The following is a 16,404-nucleotide window of genomic DNA, read 5'->3' on the forward strand; positions in this document are numbered from 1 at the left end:
GTAGGGGGAGGGACCACCCTGCCCACACAATAGGGGGAGGATCTTACCTGGGAATCGTCAGTTGGCTCCAGAGCTTCTCCCACCCTACCCACCCTCAGTTAAGACTTCTTTTGCAGGTTAACCTTTTCTCCACAGGTACGCGGACGCTGCTACATCAAGGTCGCTGTTGAAGGGCCAGAAAGGAATTCTTCTGCATTGGCAGGTTTGCCTTTCCCGTAGCAAAACGTCACAACTTTGGCGGTATCAGGCCTTGGGTGGAATCCTTTAGTCTATCTTCTCTAAATTGGGGGTGGTCATGTAGCGGTGACTCATGTCCCCCTTCTCTTTGCGGCGGCGATACCAGGGATCCCCGTTAAAGGGGTTGTTTTGAGGGGAGGCTTTGGCTGTACGCCGAGCAGTTGTCATTGTTCTCCCCTGTGATGGCGGCGTAACGGGGGTGGGCTCTCTCTGCTTGAACATATGTTCTCCAGAGCCAGCCCACACACCCCCACACACTCTGGATAACCCTGATGTTCCCCAGATCCCTGGTGGGGGACTGGGAGGGATAAACGTCCAATGCCTGAGCCAAAGTCTATCCACATCTGAAACATAATAAAGTTGTGGCCAATTTTAATCCCATAGCATGTTGTCTTGAGTCGTTATTCCACACGGGGGCCGCCCAGGGTTTGGGGGGACTCTGCCTGTCCACGCACAAACCCTTTGCACCCTTGTTAATGATCCTTTAATATATATATATATATATATATATATATATATATATATATATATAGAAACAGAAACAATGGTAAAAAATAAAGTAGGTACAACAAAAAACCCTGCACTCCACCCTGAAAATTTCATGTAAAAAACCTTCTCTCCTTTTATAATTTTAAAGTGCAGTTTGTTTTCTCACTGATTGATGGAGAACGACAAAAGGAAAAAAAAACACAGTAGAGAAATTGTCATCTAGGTGTAGGGAAGACAGGCACAAATGACAGTGGTTAGGAAAATAGTCAAATGAATTTGGGGAGAAAGAGGGAAACGCTACATATGCTGCAGATTGATCTAGCAGAGCATGACATATGGCTGCTTAAATGATTCTTGAATGCTTTATAAAACTCTGTCCTTTAACTGCGCCAATGAAGAATGACTGAAAAGCATGCCTGCTGTCAGGCCCTTAAATGTTAAGGTGCCAAGAGAACATGGCAGCCCATTCTGGATGTTTCAATATTCCCTGGCTTCACCTTAGACATCCTGTGCAGAAGTACTAAGTGTGGCTATCAGGTGCTGGTCATTCATGAACCCTCGCCATTCCCAGAAGCTCAACCTTAAGCCTAGCTATTCAAAGAGGTTGTTTAAAATCCAACCAATGCAAATGTGCTGGCATTTAAAATCTGAAAGCTGGGGTGGGGGACGAATAGTGACAATTGTGTGGCTATTCCCTCCCCCCCACAGGTGGAATAAATGAAGACAACGGATACAGAGTTTTAGGTTAATGGGCGAAAATGGCCACAACTTTATTGATTACAGGAAAGAAGGGTATTGGCTTTAGGCATTGGCCCTAACCGACTATCCGGTCTGACCGGGAAGGGTTAAACACCAACAGGGGGAGCCACCCGAGATGCATATCCCTAGGCGCTCCCCGAGGGGTTACCGCTCGGGGGCGCGCTTTAGGCCCTAGCCTCCGTAGGTTTCGGACGAGGCGTCGCCCCTCGGAGTCCTTTAACGAACTACCCTTCAAGCATTGGGGGAGGTGATGGCGTTCCTCCCCCCCAACCTCATCTGCATGATAATACCCCGGCCAATGCCTACCGCCAAAACCGAGGGAGTTGTGACGATTTGCTACGAGGTAGGCGAAAAAACCAAGTGGCTCACAAAACCAGCCAATTAGCCAAATGGAAAAACTCCTACCAGGCCCCTTGCGGCGACCAGCCGAAGCCCATAGCAAGGTCAGTGGCAAAACCTAAAGGGCGGGTGGGTGGGAAACCGCGTCGTCTCCAGGGAAGAAAGGGGGCGAGCCAGGGTCCGCCCTGACCTTAAGTGGCCCTACGAAGGCTCGCCCCTGCCGCCAGCCGATTGGTTGGCGCCACAGGGTATGCTAATTGGGTGAATCCCTGTCTCCCGCGAGGCTGACGCCAGCCTCGCGAGAGCGAGTGTGGGCAGGGTCGTGATCCCACAACCCCCCCTCCTCCTGAAGATCAGAAGGGGCATTCTCCAACACAGCAATGCAGATTCTGTACCATGAAAAGCTGAATTCTGAGACTTTAAGGAATTATGCTAACTAAGCACATTTATTTAATTGTACCACCTCTGTAGCTTGCAACATTTCATCAAGCTTTGCAAGACATTTGAAGCCTATTTGTTTACCATTAAGGGATAGAATTTTGCTTTTTTGGAAATGAGAATTCTGCATTTCTCAGGATACTAATTCTGAGCTAGATAGTAATCCACATGCTTAAAGGTAAAGGTAAAGGTACCCCTGCCCGTACGGGCCAGTCTTGCCAGACTCTGGGGTTGTGCGCCCATCTCACTTAAGAGGCCAGGGGCCAGCGCTGTCCGGAGACACTTCCGGGTCACGTGGCCAGCGTGACATCGCTGCTCTGGCGAGCCAGAGCCGCACACGGAAACGCCGTTTACCTTCCCGCTGGTAAGCGGTCCCTATTTATCTACTTGCACCCGGAGGTGCTTTCGAACTGCTAGGTTGGCAGGCGCTGGGACCGAGCAGCGGGAGCGCACCCCGCCGCAGGGATTCGAACCGCCGACCTTTCGATCGGCAAGCCCTAGGCGCTGAGGCTTTAACCCACAGCGCCACCTGCGTCCCAATCCACATGCTTACATGGTGGAATCACAGAATTACAGGGTTTCATAGTGCCTTGATTGCATGCACCTGTCATTCAGAATTAACACATCATCCGCATTTGGTGACATGAATTCATTTACTTTCATATAGACAGTAGATGGGTTACTTTTTCCACAATGGACAATCATCACTTCCTGTCATGACTACTAGCCATTGGCAGACACACACCCCTTCCAGGAATTTGCAGAACTCCCCTTTAAACCACCTAAGCTAGTGGCCATTATGACATTTTGCAGCACCCACTCCAATGAGCAACTTAATGTAGGTCAGGTATCTGAAGTGCAGAAACACCTGAGATTTCTGATGTCAAAGAAGCACAAGCAATCACAGGAAATTGATGCAGCCAAGAGCTTATTTCTGGAGAAAGAGGAAAGTTTTTCAAGTAGTGAGTGGAAAGAGAAAAGTCACCCAATTAATTGTTGGGACAAAAGGTTACCTGTCATCGTCCAGTTTAAGCCATGCTATACAAGCAGTAAAAGTAAAAGTGTAATATACTTACATGTTTCCAGATCCTGTTGGAGTAAAAGGAAGAAAGGTTAGTCCAGAAATCAAGACGGGCATATTTCCATCAGCAAACATAATTCAGTTTAGGTTCTCATTGCAAGGAAGAGTAAGGACAGACTTTGGGTTTGGCCACATTTCTGCTATTCCTGCCTCTTCCCCCTGCTGTTTACCACTGAATCACAACAAATGTCTTTTTTTCCCCTTTTTTTTTTGCTGCAGATTGTCGTTTGTTCCAACTCAGTGGTAAACAGCAGGTTTTCCTGGGGAAAGTGGTGGAACAAATGAAAAACCACTTGGACCCATGCTTTCAAGGCACAGGACAAGCAGTATGGGCAAGCCCTTATTACAGCACATTATAAAAATATTAACAGATATCTATCTATTTGGTGCTTTATTTATGATGGATGATAAAAGGGAAAGATCCAATCTGGAAGCTTTAGGTTAGATAGCCTCACAGTAATTTGGAGCACTGGATCAAATCTAGAATGCGCCCTGCAACCAGCTTCTGTTTGAGCACCACCCAACATTTGCATGGAGGTTGTCACCTGGATCCTGTTATGACCCATAGATGTTCAGGAGTAAACATTTGTGTTTAACTATGGCTGGGCATGCGTTAGTGCGCACTCAGGCCATGGCACTCCTTTCTTACTCACCTGCTGGAGATTCATTTACTGAATCCTGTTTAACAATTGAAAACCTGCCCATCAACTGCTTGGGAAAGGGAGAATCAGGCTGAATCTGGTCATAGAAACATAGAATCATAGAACTGTAGAGTTGGAAGGGATCTCAAGGGTCATCTAGCCCAACCCCCTGCAATACAGGAATCTCAGCTAAAGCATCCATGACAGATGACCATTCAACTTCTGCATTAAAAGTGAAGGAGTCCACAACCTTCTGAGGGAGTCTGTTCCACTGTCAAACAGCTCTTACTGTCAGAAAGTTCTTCCTGACGTCTAGTTGGAATCTTCCTTCTTGTAAATTCAATCCATTGGTTTGAGTCCTACCCTCCTGTTGCTTCTTCCACCTTTTGTGAAATGAAATTGTCAGCGAGGCAATTGAGGAATCTGTTGGACTTTACATTCTTGGCAGAGTTTGAATTCCAACAGATATCAGAATAGTTGAAGTCTCCCATGGCTACTACATCTCTCCTTATTGAATGCTTGGTAATCTGCTCTAGGAAATAATCAACCAAGCCTTTAGTTTGGCTTGGAGGTCTATAGCAGGCACTCCCAGTAAGGTTACTGCTGTTTTGCTCTCCTACAATTTTTACCAATGTGCTCTGAATCTACCTTCCATTCTCCAAGTTTTGGATCTCTTCACAAGTGTACATATCCTTTACATATGATGCTACTCTTCCTCCCTTACTGTTTGATCTATTTGTTTTGAGCAGGTTGTACCCCTCCATTTCTACATTCCAATTGAGTCCCATTCCATTGGGTTTCAGCAATGGTCTGATTTGTTTCTGACCGCAAACACACAATGCATGCACATGTAAATGGTAACCCACTAACTGCAGTGCAATAGTGCTAGAAATACTTACTTCACTCATTGATGTAGATTTATACTTCACTTTGTGATCCACTCTGGGCTTACGCGGCATGAACTTACAGATGAAAATGAGACTTGGAATATTTTATCAAGCAGACCTCAAAAGATGATTGCATGATGCTTTGACTAGGGCTGGAGTGAGTGTTCCATGCAGCAGTACCCAGTGACGTTGACTACTTTTGCCCAGGTTAGTTACCAGAATTGATGTGGGCATAGCTCACCTGAAGCATGGCCCTCATTTCAATTCTGTCCACTAATATCCTGCCCACCTCTGCATGCTATCACCTCTCCCTCCCCTAATGCAAATAAGGCCTCACCTTGGGGAAGAGGAAATGGCTAGCATCCTTTACAAGACATGCAGTAAGATAACCTGTGCTTGTTATCTGTGTAGTTTCAAGCAGCAATGAAATGTTTGCCACCTTAACATAGGGTTTCTCTATACAATGAAAAGGCCTTAGCTATATAGAAGAGACCTCCAAAAAGAGGTAATGAAAATTCAGTTTAATAACATACCCAAAAATGACTGAAAAGGGCATTCAGTTTCTCATCTGGAAATGCACGCACCACAGCCAGAAAGTACTTTTATAAATGATTATTTTTTTATTAATTGTGTTTTTCCCCCTTGCTGCATTTTATGTTCTGTGTTTGATAAGCTGCTTGTATGTGTGTGCTTGGCCAAATACTCAGGTGAGGAAAATGGCCAAATGCAATAAATTGTTTTACTGCATTTGGGTCTTTCTAGAGCTGCACAGTTGGACACATGGTAATTTGCTCCAGGTCAATCCAGTATTTCATTATTTGCATTCCTTTTTATCAAGAAAAATGTCCTAAGAGAGACATGCTATTGTCTATGCACGTTCAGGTGCATCCATTTTTAGGACTCGCTTGTAATGCTGCAGGCTAGTCCCAAATATGGTCATTACTGGGGCCAGACAAAACTAGAAACACTTGCTTGGGAGGCAGGGATTTGTCTTTCATTAAATCATTACATGACTAAAGACAGCAGGCATTTCTAAGAAATAGAGGTGTTCAAATTCATCACCCTGTTTGCCTGAATGGAACACTGTGAACAGATTTGGATAACTTTTGCTAAATGGGAGGATTTACAGAGGATCCCACTGACACACAAGAGACACACAATATTTTGAGATGCCAATACATTTTGGTCAATGGAGACTTTCTCTTACATGAATATATATATATATATTGTCAGGGGTTCAGGAGCAGAGGCACAGGGGAGAGAGGAAGCGGAGAGCGAAGGGGAACAATCCGAGGGCAGCGTAGGGGAGTATGACAGTGGGCCGAGAGATTCCACGAGCTTCTCCAGCGATTCGGAAGATTCCCAGAAGGGGGCACCGATGGCCAGGGCAAGGGGGGTCCCGGGAAGGACGCACCAGAAGCAAGGGGCCAGCGGCGACTCCCAAAGCAGCAGCTGGAGATCGGGACCAGCTTCCTCACCAGGGCGTAGCGGGGGGGGGGAAGAGTCCCATGTGTCAGGGCCGGCCTCCACTCCAGTGGGGAGAGAAGATGAGGCAGGGCTGACCACGCCTCTATCGCTGAGTGAGGGAACGGAGGGGAAGTCAGACCCAGCTAACCCCCCCGAAGGGGGAAGCAGTGACAGGAGCAGTGTAACGGTCAGGAGGAAGGTTGCCGGCTGGGCGCGCGCACCAAGTTCAAATGTACAGGAGCGCGGGACAGCAGGGAGGTCGGATTGGGAGCCAGGTCCTAAAGGAGCAAAGGAGGAGGTGGAGCAAGGCTAGGGTCTTGAACTGGTGTCGAGGGGGAGGAGATTCAGATGGAGCTTCAGCGGTCTAGGGTTGAGACGTAGAGCTGCACGCCGCGGCTTTGAAATGGAAACTGAACCTTAATAAAGACTTTTGTATATAGCAAGAACTGGCGTTGGTCCTTTGTGAGCTGGGACCTTGGGCAGCTCTGACATACACACACACACACACACACACACACACATATATATATATATATGCTAACCCCACCCGCTTTCATTTAAACACATTTGAAGACTTCTTAAATGGTTTGGAGTAGTATATTAACAGCCCTTTCCCCAGTTTTTAGTAAACAGCTATTTGTCATATATAATCTAGAAGAGAATATAGCATGCAATCCTATGGGATTTTGGAATGGGGTGGGTGGGCATTGGACAGCTGTTCTCACCGACGCGCTTCAAAGCCACTACTTTAACAAGTGACTTGGCCAGTTCTTGAGCTGGCATAATGAAAAATGGACATGCAGATTTGGTATAAGTGTTCTAGGGTGTGTGCAAACAGTCTGGAATCCTGCACCAATCACGGACATGTGACCCTGCTTGGTTAATTAGATTAACCGGCATGTAAACTAGCACAGGATTACAATCAAGGAAAATTAAACTTCAACACACTCTGTTAAATTAACATGTCATACACTTTCCCCCCTTTTTGCTGCATAGATAGCATGTGAAATTAGATCTTATTGGAACGACAATACAAAATGAGCTCAGTTTTCTAACAACTGAAGCATTTTCAGCATTGGGATAAAAAAAGTATTAAGAGTTAGGAATGTTAACATCAAAGTGATCAAGCAACTATGTGCAGAAATTAACCCTTTTATTATATTGTATATTGTAGTAGTAAAGTTTGTTGGAAGTGCATGAATAAAAAGTTAGTGAAATTACAGGAGGAACAATCTATATAGCAATAATAGGTGCATTCACTGTGCATCTGAAAGGAAAAAAGAGAGAGTTTTCACTCATTTTGGCCTAAAACTTTGTGTTCAGGTTTCCAGAATTCTGACATCAGAACCCAGATAACACTGATTAGAACCATAAGGCTTTACAATAAAAGCTAAAATATTGACCATATGATGGCAAAAAGTCTTTATTTTGTGGTTATATTATTCTCTTCTAGCTACTCTCTGATGAAGTGGGTGGTGCTGTGGAGGACGACCTCCTTCTCCGAGACAAGGACCTCGATCGTTCTGCACTGTAGGTCACATGCTTATCATAGTTTTGTATCTGAGCTTCAAGGAAATCCCTTTGTTGTTGGCTGATTGTTTGGCTAATCAGTCCAGGGAGGGCTTGAATGCTACCAATTAATGTTTCCAATTTTGTTTCCAAAGTAACAATCCTCTTCTCAAAGTCTTCGCTTCTTTCGTTTAAGTCAGAAATCATATCATACATGATGTTTTGAGTCTGAAAGAAAAAGGGAAAGGGAGACGCGTTCGAGCAAGCAAGGTTGTTCCGCAGCAATTCAAACACTCATTGCTTAGAAACAGGAAAATAGCAACACAAACTGTGACTTCATAAACCAGCAGCTTCACAAACAACTAGCACAAAACAGCTTCAGAAAGTGTTTTTATTCCAAGCTTTACTGCACAGGTGCAATTCAGCTGGAGCTTGTGATTCCTTAGTGGCGCACTTTTGAGATTTCAAGCAAACAATGAGGTGGGTTGGAAAACCCTTCAGAAATCCGGAGATGCAGAAATGTGACTCAGTTCAACAAATACTCTTTGTAGCAGAAGCTGAAAAGCTTCTCTATCCACAAATGGGTTCTGTTAGACCAGTTATGCTTTCAATTTCCCTCAACATTTACAGTAAAGAGAGTTTCATCTTTTTCTAAGGAGCACTGCACACATTATGTAGTGGCAAATGTGCTTCACGCACTGTGTGTAAATCCAGTGTTGAGCTGAGGCGTATCCCAGGTCCCTGAGATGCTTAAATCAGGAGATATGTGGCTGAAAATGTGCTTAGCCTTTCCAGTGCATAGGCAGAGCATTTTAGTTGCAAACCATACAACTTTAATGTGTAAAGTGGCCCTGAGACTCCACTCCATTTTGGCAATTTGGATGGGAACAAGGAAGGCAGCATTCAAAGGTCACTTATAAAATCTAGTCCCATTTATTTGTACATTCTCTTCTGTTCCTTGTCACCTGCTCAAAGAGCATCTCCTGTCCTAGGTCGTGTGAGTAGTTTCCCACAGCTAGACTGAGCTTTTGCTTTCCTCAAAGAAGCTAAACCATTTGTGAATGTTGACTTGTCCCCTATGATAACAGAAGGGAGTTCACTGGAATAGGCTTATAGAGCTTGAGTTGGCTTTTTACCTTAAACCTTAGCAAAATAATGAATGTCAGTATACAAAAAGCAAAATGCCAGTACAGTATTCAAAAGCAAAAGCCGGTGTTGTTACACTGACCTTTGCCAAGTCCACCAAAGTGTTTGCCTGATCGTTCAATTTCCTCTGTTCCATTTTAACACTTCTTAATCTAAAAGATTGAAAATCCAAGTCAGATAACAGATTTTTTTGCCAGCTCCTCAAACTTGAATACAGCATGCATCTAAACAGATAACTGCATGGACAATGTCTTGAATACTTTGTGTACAGTCATAACTGGTTATGTGTCTGGTACAATGAAAAAAAGCATGCTTCCTTAACACCGCAAAAAAGAAAGAAGAGAGCAAGAAAATGTGATGTCCCCGAGACTACTAATTGCCATGGTTAACGCTGAATTCAAAGTGGGAGGTAAGGATTTATTCATAGTGTATGAAAGAAAGCCAAAACATTCCTTAAAGCTCCAGTATCCTGGCAAGTAGGCATAGGAAGTAATGAACGACATTTCAATCTCCTTATTATTGCCTGAGTAATCATTCGGCCTCTTCCATATGCCTACATGATTAGATACAGGTATAAGCCCTCTTCAGTCTGAAATGGATTTGGTTAGGAGGTGTTTGAACCTGATGAAAATACAGTGATAAGTGAGTTCCTTGTTAATTTTTAAAAGCTTTTATCTGACCAGCAGCTAAATAAAGAGCATCATTGTTAATATATTAGTTTCACAGTCCTCAGTGTCGCTGACCTGGAATACTTTTAATTGTTTTCAATGTGCATAACAGTTTTCCTTGTTAATTTATTACTTTCACAGTCCTCAATGTCTCTGACTTGGAATACTTTTGTACATATGTGCATAGCAATTTTCCTAGTAGGTTTGGTTGGCCAGTTTATGTCTGTGATTAAACCAGAACACTATGAAGTATTGTATCTGTATAAAAGAGCCTCATGGGTATAGTTTTCCCCTTGGTGCCCAAGTAATTCCATTCATGTTAATCAGCTGAGCAGGGTAAGAAAGAGAAAAACAAGATGTATTATTCTGAACCGTAGTATGAAAATGTGTGTTGGTTTAAGGGTATATGGCCAGTGAGTTTGACAAAGACTATTAATCTTTCCCCCCCTCTCCAAATATATGAGAACAGAAAAGTTTTAAATCTGTAGTACTATCCATGTAAAGTCTTGATGCAAATTGTGAATTGGCTATATTGGTGTAAGTGGCTTCCTTCCTCTTCTTCTTTTCTTAAGGCTTATGTGCTTCAAGGAATAAAACAGTCCAGTGCAAAATTCTCTATTTATACCAAAGCACACACCCACACCAAGAGCTCCATAATAGCTTTCCCATTCATTTCAAGGGAGGAGGCAGCTCTTCATGCTTTTTCTTTTGTACAGTTAAATCTGTTTTGCTGAACTAAATGTAGAGGCGTTACAGGCTGGGGTTGCTCTCTGTGTATTTTGGACATGGATACTGCCCTGCCAGGATGTAGGCTTGTCTCCTTTATAAAGACAGTCTATCATCATCAAGTTACAAAGGCAATGAAGGACTTTGTGTGTCCAAGCCAGCAGGATGTTGTGTGGTCAAGTAAGTTTGTGAGAACGTTATTCAGTTCACAACACGCCCATGATCTCATTCGAGAAATGAAGCTACCCTGAACTTAGGCATTAATCTCATGTGCTTCCTCTTTCCAGGTCATTGTCCTAAACCTCATTAATAATTGGAATCCGTTTATTTATTTAATTTTTTGTGTTGTATCAGCGCCATTGCATTGTCTTATTCGTAACTGATAACTCGTGAATTTATTCTCACAGTTTATTTTAAAAGATAAAAGAAACTGTGAGACGCAGGTGGCGCTGTGGGTTAAATCACAGAGCCTAGGACTTGCCAATCAGAAGGTCGGCGGTTCGAATCCCCGCGACAGGGTGAGCTCCCGTTGCTCGGTCCCTGCTCCTGCCAACTTAGCAGTTCGAAAGCACGTCAAAGTGCAAGTAGATGAATAGGTACCGTTTTGGCGGGAAGGTAAACGGCGTTTCCATGCTCTGCTCTGGTTCGCCAGAAGCAGCTTAGTCATGCTGGCCACATGACCTGGAAGCTGTACGCTGGCTCCCTCGGCCAATAAAGCGAGATGAGTGCCGCAACCCCAGAGTCGGTCACGACTGGACCTAATGGTCAGGGGTCCCTTTACCTTTATTTTAAAAAGCTAAAGCTGGTTTCTTCACAATCCCAGAATCCAGTTGTTTCAGGATTCCCTCTTAAAGCCCACCCCTTCAGCACCGTGCATTCAATTTGATGGGGTGAATGAGAATGAATGGGCTTACAGCTGCAGTCACACAAATTCAGCATTGTTGTGGGAGGTATGAGGGGCACTCAAGCTCACATTTTCAAGAGGAGGAATAATGTATGTCCAGAAACACATAAAATTATTAAGTGATACTGTGACCCATTTCTTTTAGTCAAACCATGGCTAAGTGTAAATGAGCTGTCCTGTTGCTGTTCCACTACCCAGAGCAAAGCCATGATTTGGCTTAGCATTATGCCCAATTCTGGGCTCATGGTTTTGCTCTATCACACAAACTATGATTTGTAGCCAAGGTTTAGATTTGGCTTATCATTTGTCAGTGTCGGATTTAGGACAGTGCGGGCGGTTCCCCTGCACAAGTCGCCAAGCCATGGGGATGAATAATAATAATAATAATTCCTATATTTATACAGGTACCTACTGAGAAGATTGATTTAAAAAAGGAACTGTACCGAAAGGAATTATTGTGAAATTAATAAATATTTTTTTTTGGGTGGTGCCAAATCTTGTCCTTCCTCAGGGCACCATATTACCAAAGTTTGCCCCTGTATTTCTAGTTTGTCTTGGAAGCAAACCTTGAGCCTAGCTTTAGATGTACTGCTAAGCCAATCAATGGCATAATGTTTGCTAGCATGGCAGCAGCAAGAGTGGGGAGGGGTGAAGTACCAGTGATTTTTCCTCTAAGGACACACACGTTCACTCATTCATGCTTAGCCATGGCTTGGCTTACTGTTATGTGCAAACAGGGTCTATAAGGGACAACGCTGAAAGAAATCAAACAAGATTGTTGGTCTGTATACATCAGATGTGTAGATTTGTCTGTATAAACTTTTGAAAGTATACTTTAGGTCATCAGTTATCTTTGGAAGAGGGAAAGCCAATTAGCGACATTTTAGGTTGAGCTTTCTATCCTCCTTTCCCTCCCTATATGAACATTTGGAGAAATATGATAAATAAATGGTATAATTTTTATGCTGATTATTTACCTCTCTTGCAAATGTATGTTGATAAAGAGAGATTTGCATCTTCAAGATGTGTTTATCAGCCTTGGTTGTGACTTAGGTGGAGCAAACCTTTTTATAAACTGATCATTTCTTAGCTGCGACAGTCAGATTAAAAATGATACTAGCCAGATCTTTCTCTGAAAATTAAGAAATATTGATACTCTGATTCCTTCCTTCCGAACTTCACTTATCACAGAAGAAATTCATGACTTTGGATTGCAGTTCCACAGTAGCAACCAGACTATTGAAATTCACAAATAAAGTATCCATTTGTTGCATGCAGACAGTGGTAAATTCTGCAAATTTGAAAGGAACAGCTCACACAACTTACTTCCGAGCTCTATTTTCATTGTTGAAATAAAAAGACAAAACAAAAGAAAAGAAACTGTAAAATTGACTAAAACAAATTAATACAAGGGATGGTCTTCATGTGAGCGCAATGTGCTCTGTTATGGAGCTTGTAGTTCATACATTTTCTCCATAGCACTCTCTGGGTCAGCAATTAACAACTCAAATGCAGGACAGCGTTATACTCTCAGTTTCTATACCACATTTCACCATGTTCTGAAAGTAAGCAGTGACGTTTCATATGTTGTGGTACAAGCAGACATTAGCTGCGTTCACGCATCACATTAAACCATGCTTAATTTTTAACTATGGCTTAATGCGAACAAGCAGCATGCTGGTAGAAGTCCCTGCTTAACTCCTCCCCTGCTCTTGGGTGTGCTATATTTGGGGGAATAAAAAGTCGAGCCTTGGCTAGTCATATTATCCAAACCTAGGCTTGTGGTTTGTTTCTCCCAAACAAACCATGAGCAGTAAGCCAATAACAAACTTTGGCTACTACTTGTGGTTTGTTTAGAGCCACAAACCTTGACTCGACACATGTTCTGAATTCAGACACGTGTGTTGAGTCAAGGTTTGTGGCTTGTTTCTCCTGGCAGAGCGTGGCCAAGAGTAGGGGAGAAATGACAGACGGACCTTTGAACACTGTGCACTAGAATGCTGCTTGTTTATGTTAAACATTTAACGTCACATGTTATTCTGGCCGGAGGGATATCAGTGGCACCTAAATACCTCAGCCCCCTTCCCACATGCCATCCATACGTGGGAAGAATTGATAGCTGAAATATTACCAGGATTCTCAAAAGTTAAGAGACTTAGTATTGGTACATTTTATTTCCATCTTCCCTCCCAACATCAAGTGTTGAGTAGGCTAGAATTAACCTTTAAAGGGGGTCACTAAGGGGAGTTAAAGGAAAACATATGAATATGTGAATGAAGACTATCACCATGAATCAAAAAGGAGAACTACACAGTTCAGCTAGAAATAGAAAATCAAACTTATCATTCTGAATGTTAGCATCCAACAGGATATGACTGGTTCCATTCCCCTATTTTGCTAGAATACAATTTAACCCCCTTTGTTTGACTTGGGAGGTCAAATGACGCAGGACAAATGAAAATTCAGAAGTAAAACAGAAACCTGACTCTGCATAACAAGGAAAGGTAGCCACTATGGGAATTACTTCATTTACCGTATTTTTCGCTCTATAACACGCATCTGACCATAACACGCACATAGTTTTTAGAGGAGGAAAACAAGAAAAAAATATTCTGAACGAAACAGTGGGTGCATGATTTTTATGGTTCATGCTGTGGCCACAGACATGTGATCTGATGGTGAGTTTGGGGTAGCCCAATGCAAAAATCCTGAGGATCCATGTGGGTCCGTGCTTTGTAACCATGTTTTAAGTGGGGAGGGAAGGAAAAGCACTTAAGGGACAAGGAGCACGCGTGGAGAAGGAGCTTTTTGGCGAGCTGAGCGGGGAGGAGGGAGGGAAAGAGCACTGTTGCTTTAAAGGTATACTTAAGGTACTTGCCCTGTGCCTGGGTTTTTTTCCATTTAACAGTTTGCAGCCTTTTCCTTCCGCTCCTTGTTTTGAGGCAGAATAGATTTGAGCAAGTGAGGAGGACTTGGATTGCAGGGGATTCACCATTAACTGTGTAAAAGCGCTCCTCCTTGTAGCCTGAGTGATAAGCAGCCACCAGCAGCAATAGAATGGAGCACAAAAAAGTGGTAGGGGCACTAGGACCCAGACAATGCTTGAATCTATCCTGCCTGAAAACAAGCTGCTCCCTCCCAGCAGATCAGCTGAGACGCGGGGATTTGCGAAGTTTTCCCCTCTCCCTCATCCCCAGCCTTTTTTTTTTAACTTCCTGGTTTTCACTGCGTGGCTCAGAGCTCGAGGTTGGTTTTATTTTGCTGCTGGTTGCTTAAATTTTATCTTTCCTGCGTCCCTCTGCAGCCTCATTGCTCTGTTTAGAGAGCACACGGACCTTTGCTAGCGTCTGTCCCTCCTCCCGTGTAAGCGGCTGCTGCCCGCTTTGCTGCCATGGCTCTCCTTCCCTCCCTCCTCCCCGGCTCCAGGTCGCTTTAAAGCAAGCAAAGCGAGAGCCTCGTAGAGTGTGTAAGTGGCTCCCGCTTTGCTTGACTGATGGCAGCCATGGCTCCGATCCGTGCATTCGCTCCTTAACATGCACAGGCATTTTCCCTTACTTTCTAGGAGCAAAAAAGTGTGTGTTTTGGAGCGAAAACTACGGTAGTTTCTTACTCAATAGTAGGTGATGAACAAATATTTGCAGTTCTTTTTGAAACTAAAGGGATAAAGTTGCATCACTTCCTTTGAGAACAAAGCTCTAGCACTAGCACATCAGTTGGCAAATCCACACATATTTTTGAAAGTCTGAATACTTCTAGCAAGGGACACATAGAAAGTAAGGTCAGAAGACAAAGCTAAATCACATATTAAATTAAAATGAAGACAAGCACCTTGTAGATAATAGCTACCCTGCCCCATGCTTATTAGAAGCCATATTGATGTGAAAAAAGGACTATTCCATGAAGACTGATGTGATGCCAGATCACAGTAGGGCAGGGTGGGAAACCTGTGGCGTTCTAGGAGCTTTTGGAATCTAGTTCTCATCAGCCACAGTGAGCATGGCCAATGATCAAAGGGTATGGGAATTGTAGTACATAGGCTCCCTATCCCTGTTGCAGAGGTTGCAGTCCAATCCTGAACATGTACACTCAGAAGTAAGAATCCCACTAAATCACAATATTGTAATACCTGGTTTCAGCTCATTTTGTAATTCACTATCTCAGGAACCCACCCACACGCCCCCCCCTTTTTGTAGAAACAGCTTTTCTATAGACAGCAGCATTTAACCTCACATCTTTGCTAAACTGAACTAATACTCATTGTGTACATTTTATTTTATAACTTAAGCATAGTATGTAACCATTAATGAGTTAGCCCTTAATGAGTTAGCCCTTAATGAGTTAGCCCTTTTCAGATCCCTCCTCTGAAGCAGAAAAGGAAATAACATTACTGCCATTTAATGCGTTCAAATCAACAGCGAAAGAAGAGAAGCACGGTTAATTTATGAAACTTATTTCCTCCTCACTTTTGGTGTAATGGGTGACTACAGACTCTATAAAATAAAATTCATGACTCTTGGGCTCTGTACACAGACCTCTGTGCAGGGAACAACCAGAGATTCCACATCTTGTGTTAACATCAGGTGTGGAAAAGAAGAAAGTAGGAAGAAAAACGAATTGCTCGCAATGAGCCTTGTTTGGACATGATACTAAACCATGGTTGAATGAGCTACAGTGAATGTTGGGACTGTTATCCCTCTTTCTCTTTCTCTAAGCTTTCACTTCTAGCTGTTTGTCATGTTGGAATTCAGATGATACAAACTGTTAGTCTTAACCATGGTTTGTTGAAACAAGCCAACTTCAAACCACAGTTCACAAAGTTCGCTTGTTTTAACTAACCATGGTTAAGATTGACCACAGGTTGGGGTTAATATAGAATGAAAGCAGAGATTTTTTAATATACTCCCTGCATCTGTGCTGGAGTGGAGAGCACATAAACCAGATGCTTGCTGCAGTTCATAATGCTAAGCCATATTTATTTTGCAACTTCTTGGAACTGGCTCTGAAGTCTTTTTCTTGTTATTATAGTATTGGGTCTGTCAAGATGATCTAACTTTACTGATTCCCCACTGCAGAATGATTAAAAGCAATTTACATCATGTGTATTTCAACTCAG

The 16,404-nt window shown here is 43.2% G+C and overlaps 1 protein-coding gene across 2 annotated transcripts in view; it reads right to left on the reverse strand.

Annotated features, from left to right (window-relative positions):
• Positions 1 to 7,474: 7,474 nt before the first annotated feature.
• Positions 7,475 to 16,404, reverse strand: part of KCNN2 (potassium calcium-activated channel subfamily N member 2) — a 92,695-nt gene continuing 83,765 nt past the window's right edge. For both annotated transcript variants that reach the window (XM_079995437.1, XM_079995436.1), the window contains 2 exons: positions 9,076 to 9,145; positions 7,475 to 8,075 (listed from right to left, as the gene is read on the reverse strand). In XM_079995437.1, the coding sequence (XP_079851563.1) occupies positions 7,788 to 8,075; positions 9,076 to 9,145 (358 nt within the window). In that variant the 3' untranslated portion in view covers positions 7,475 to 7,787. The remainder of the gene's footprint in view (positions 8,076 to 9,075; positions 9,146 to 16,404) is intronic.

The sequence above is a fragment of the Podarcis cretensis genome, assembly GCF_951804945.1.
Source record: "Podarcis cretensis genome assembly, chromosome: 11".
NCBI lineage: Eukaryota > Metazoa > Chordata > Lepidosauria > Squamata > Lacertidae > Podarcis > Podarcis cretensis.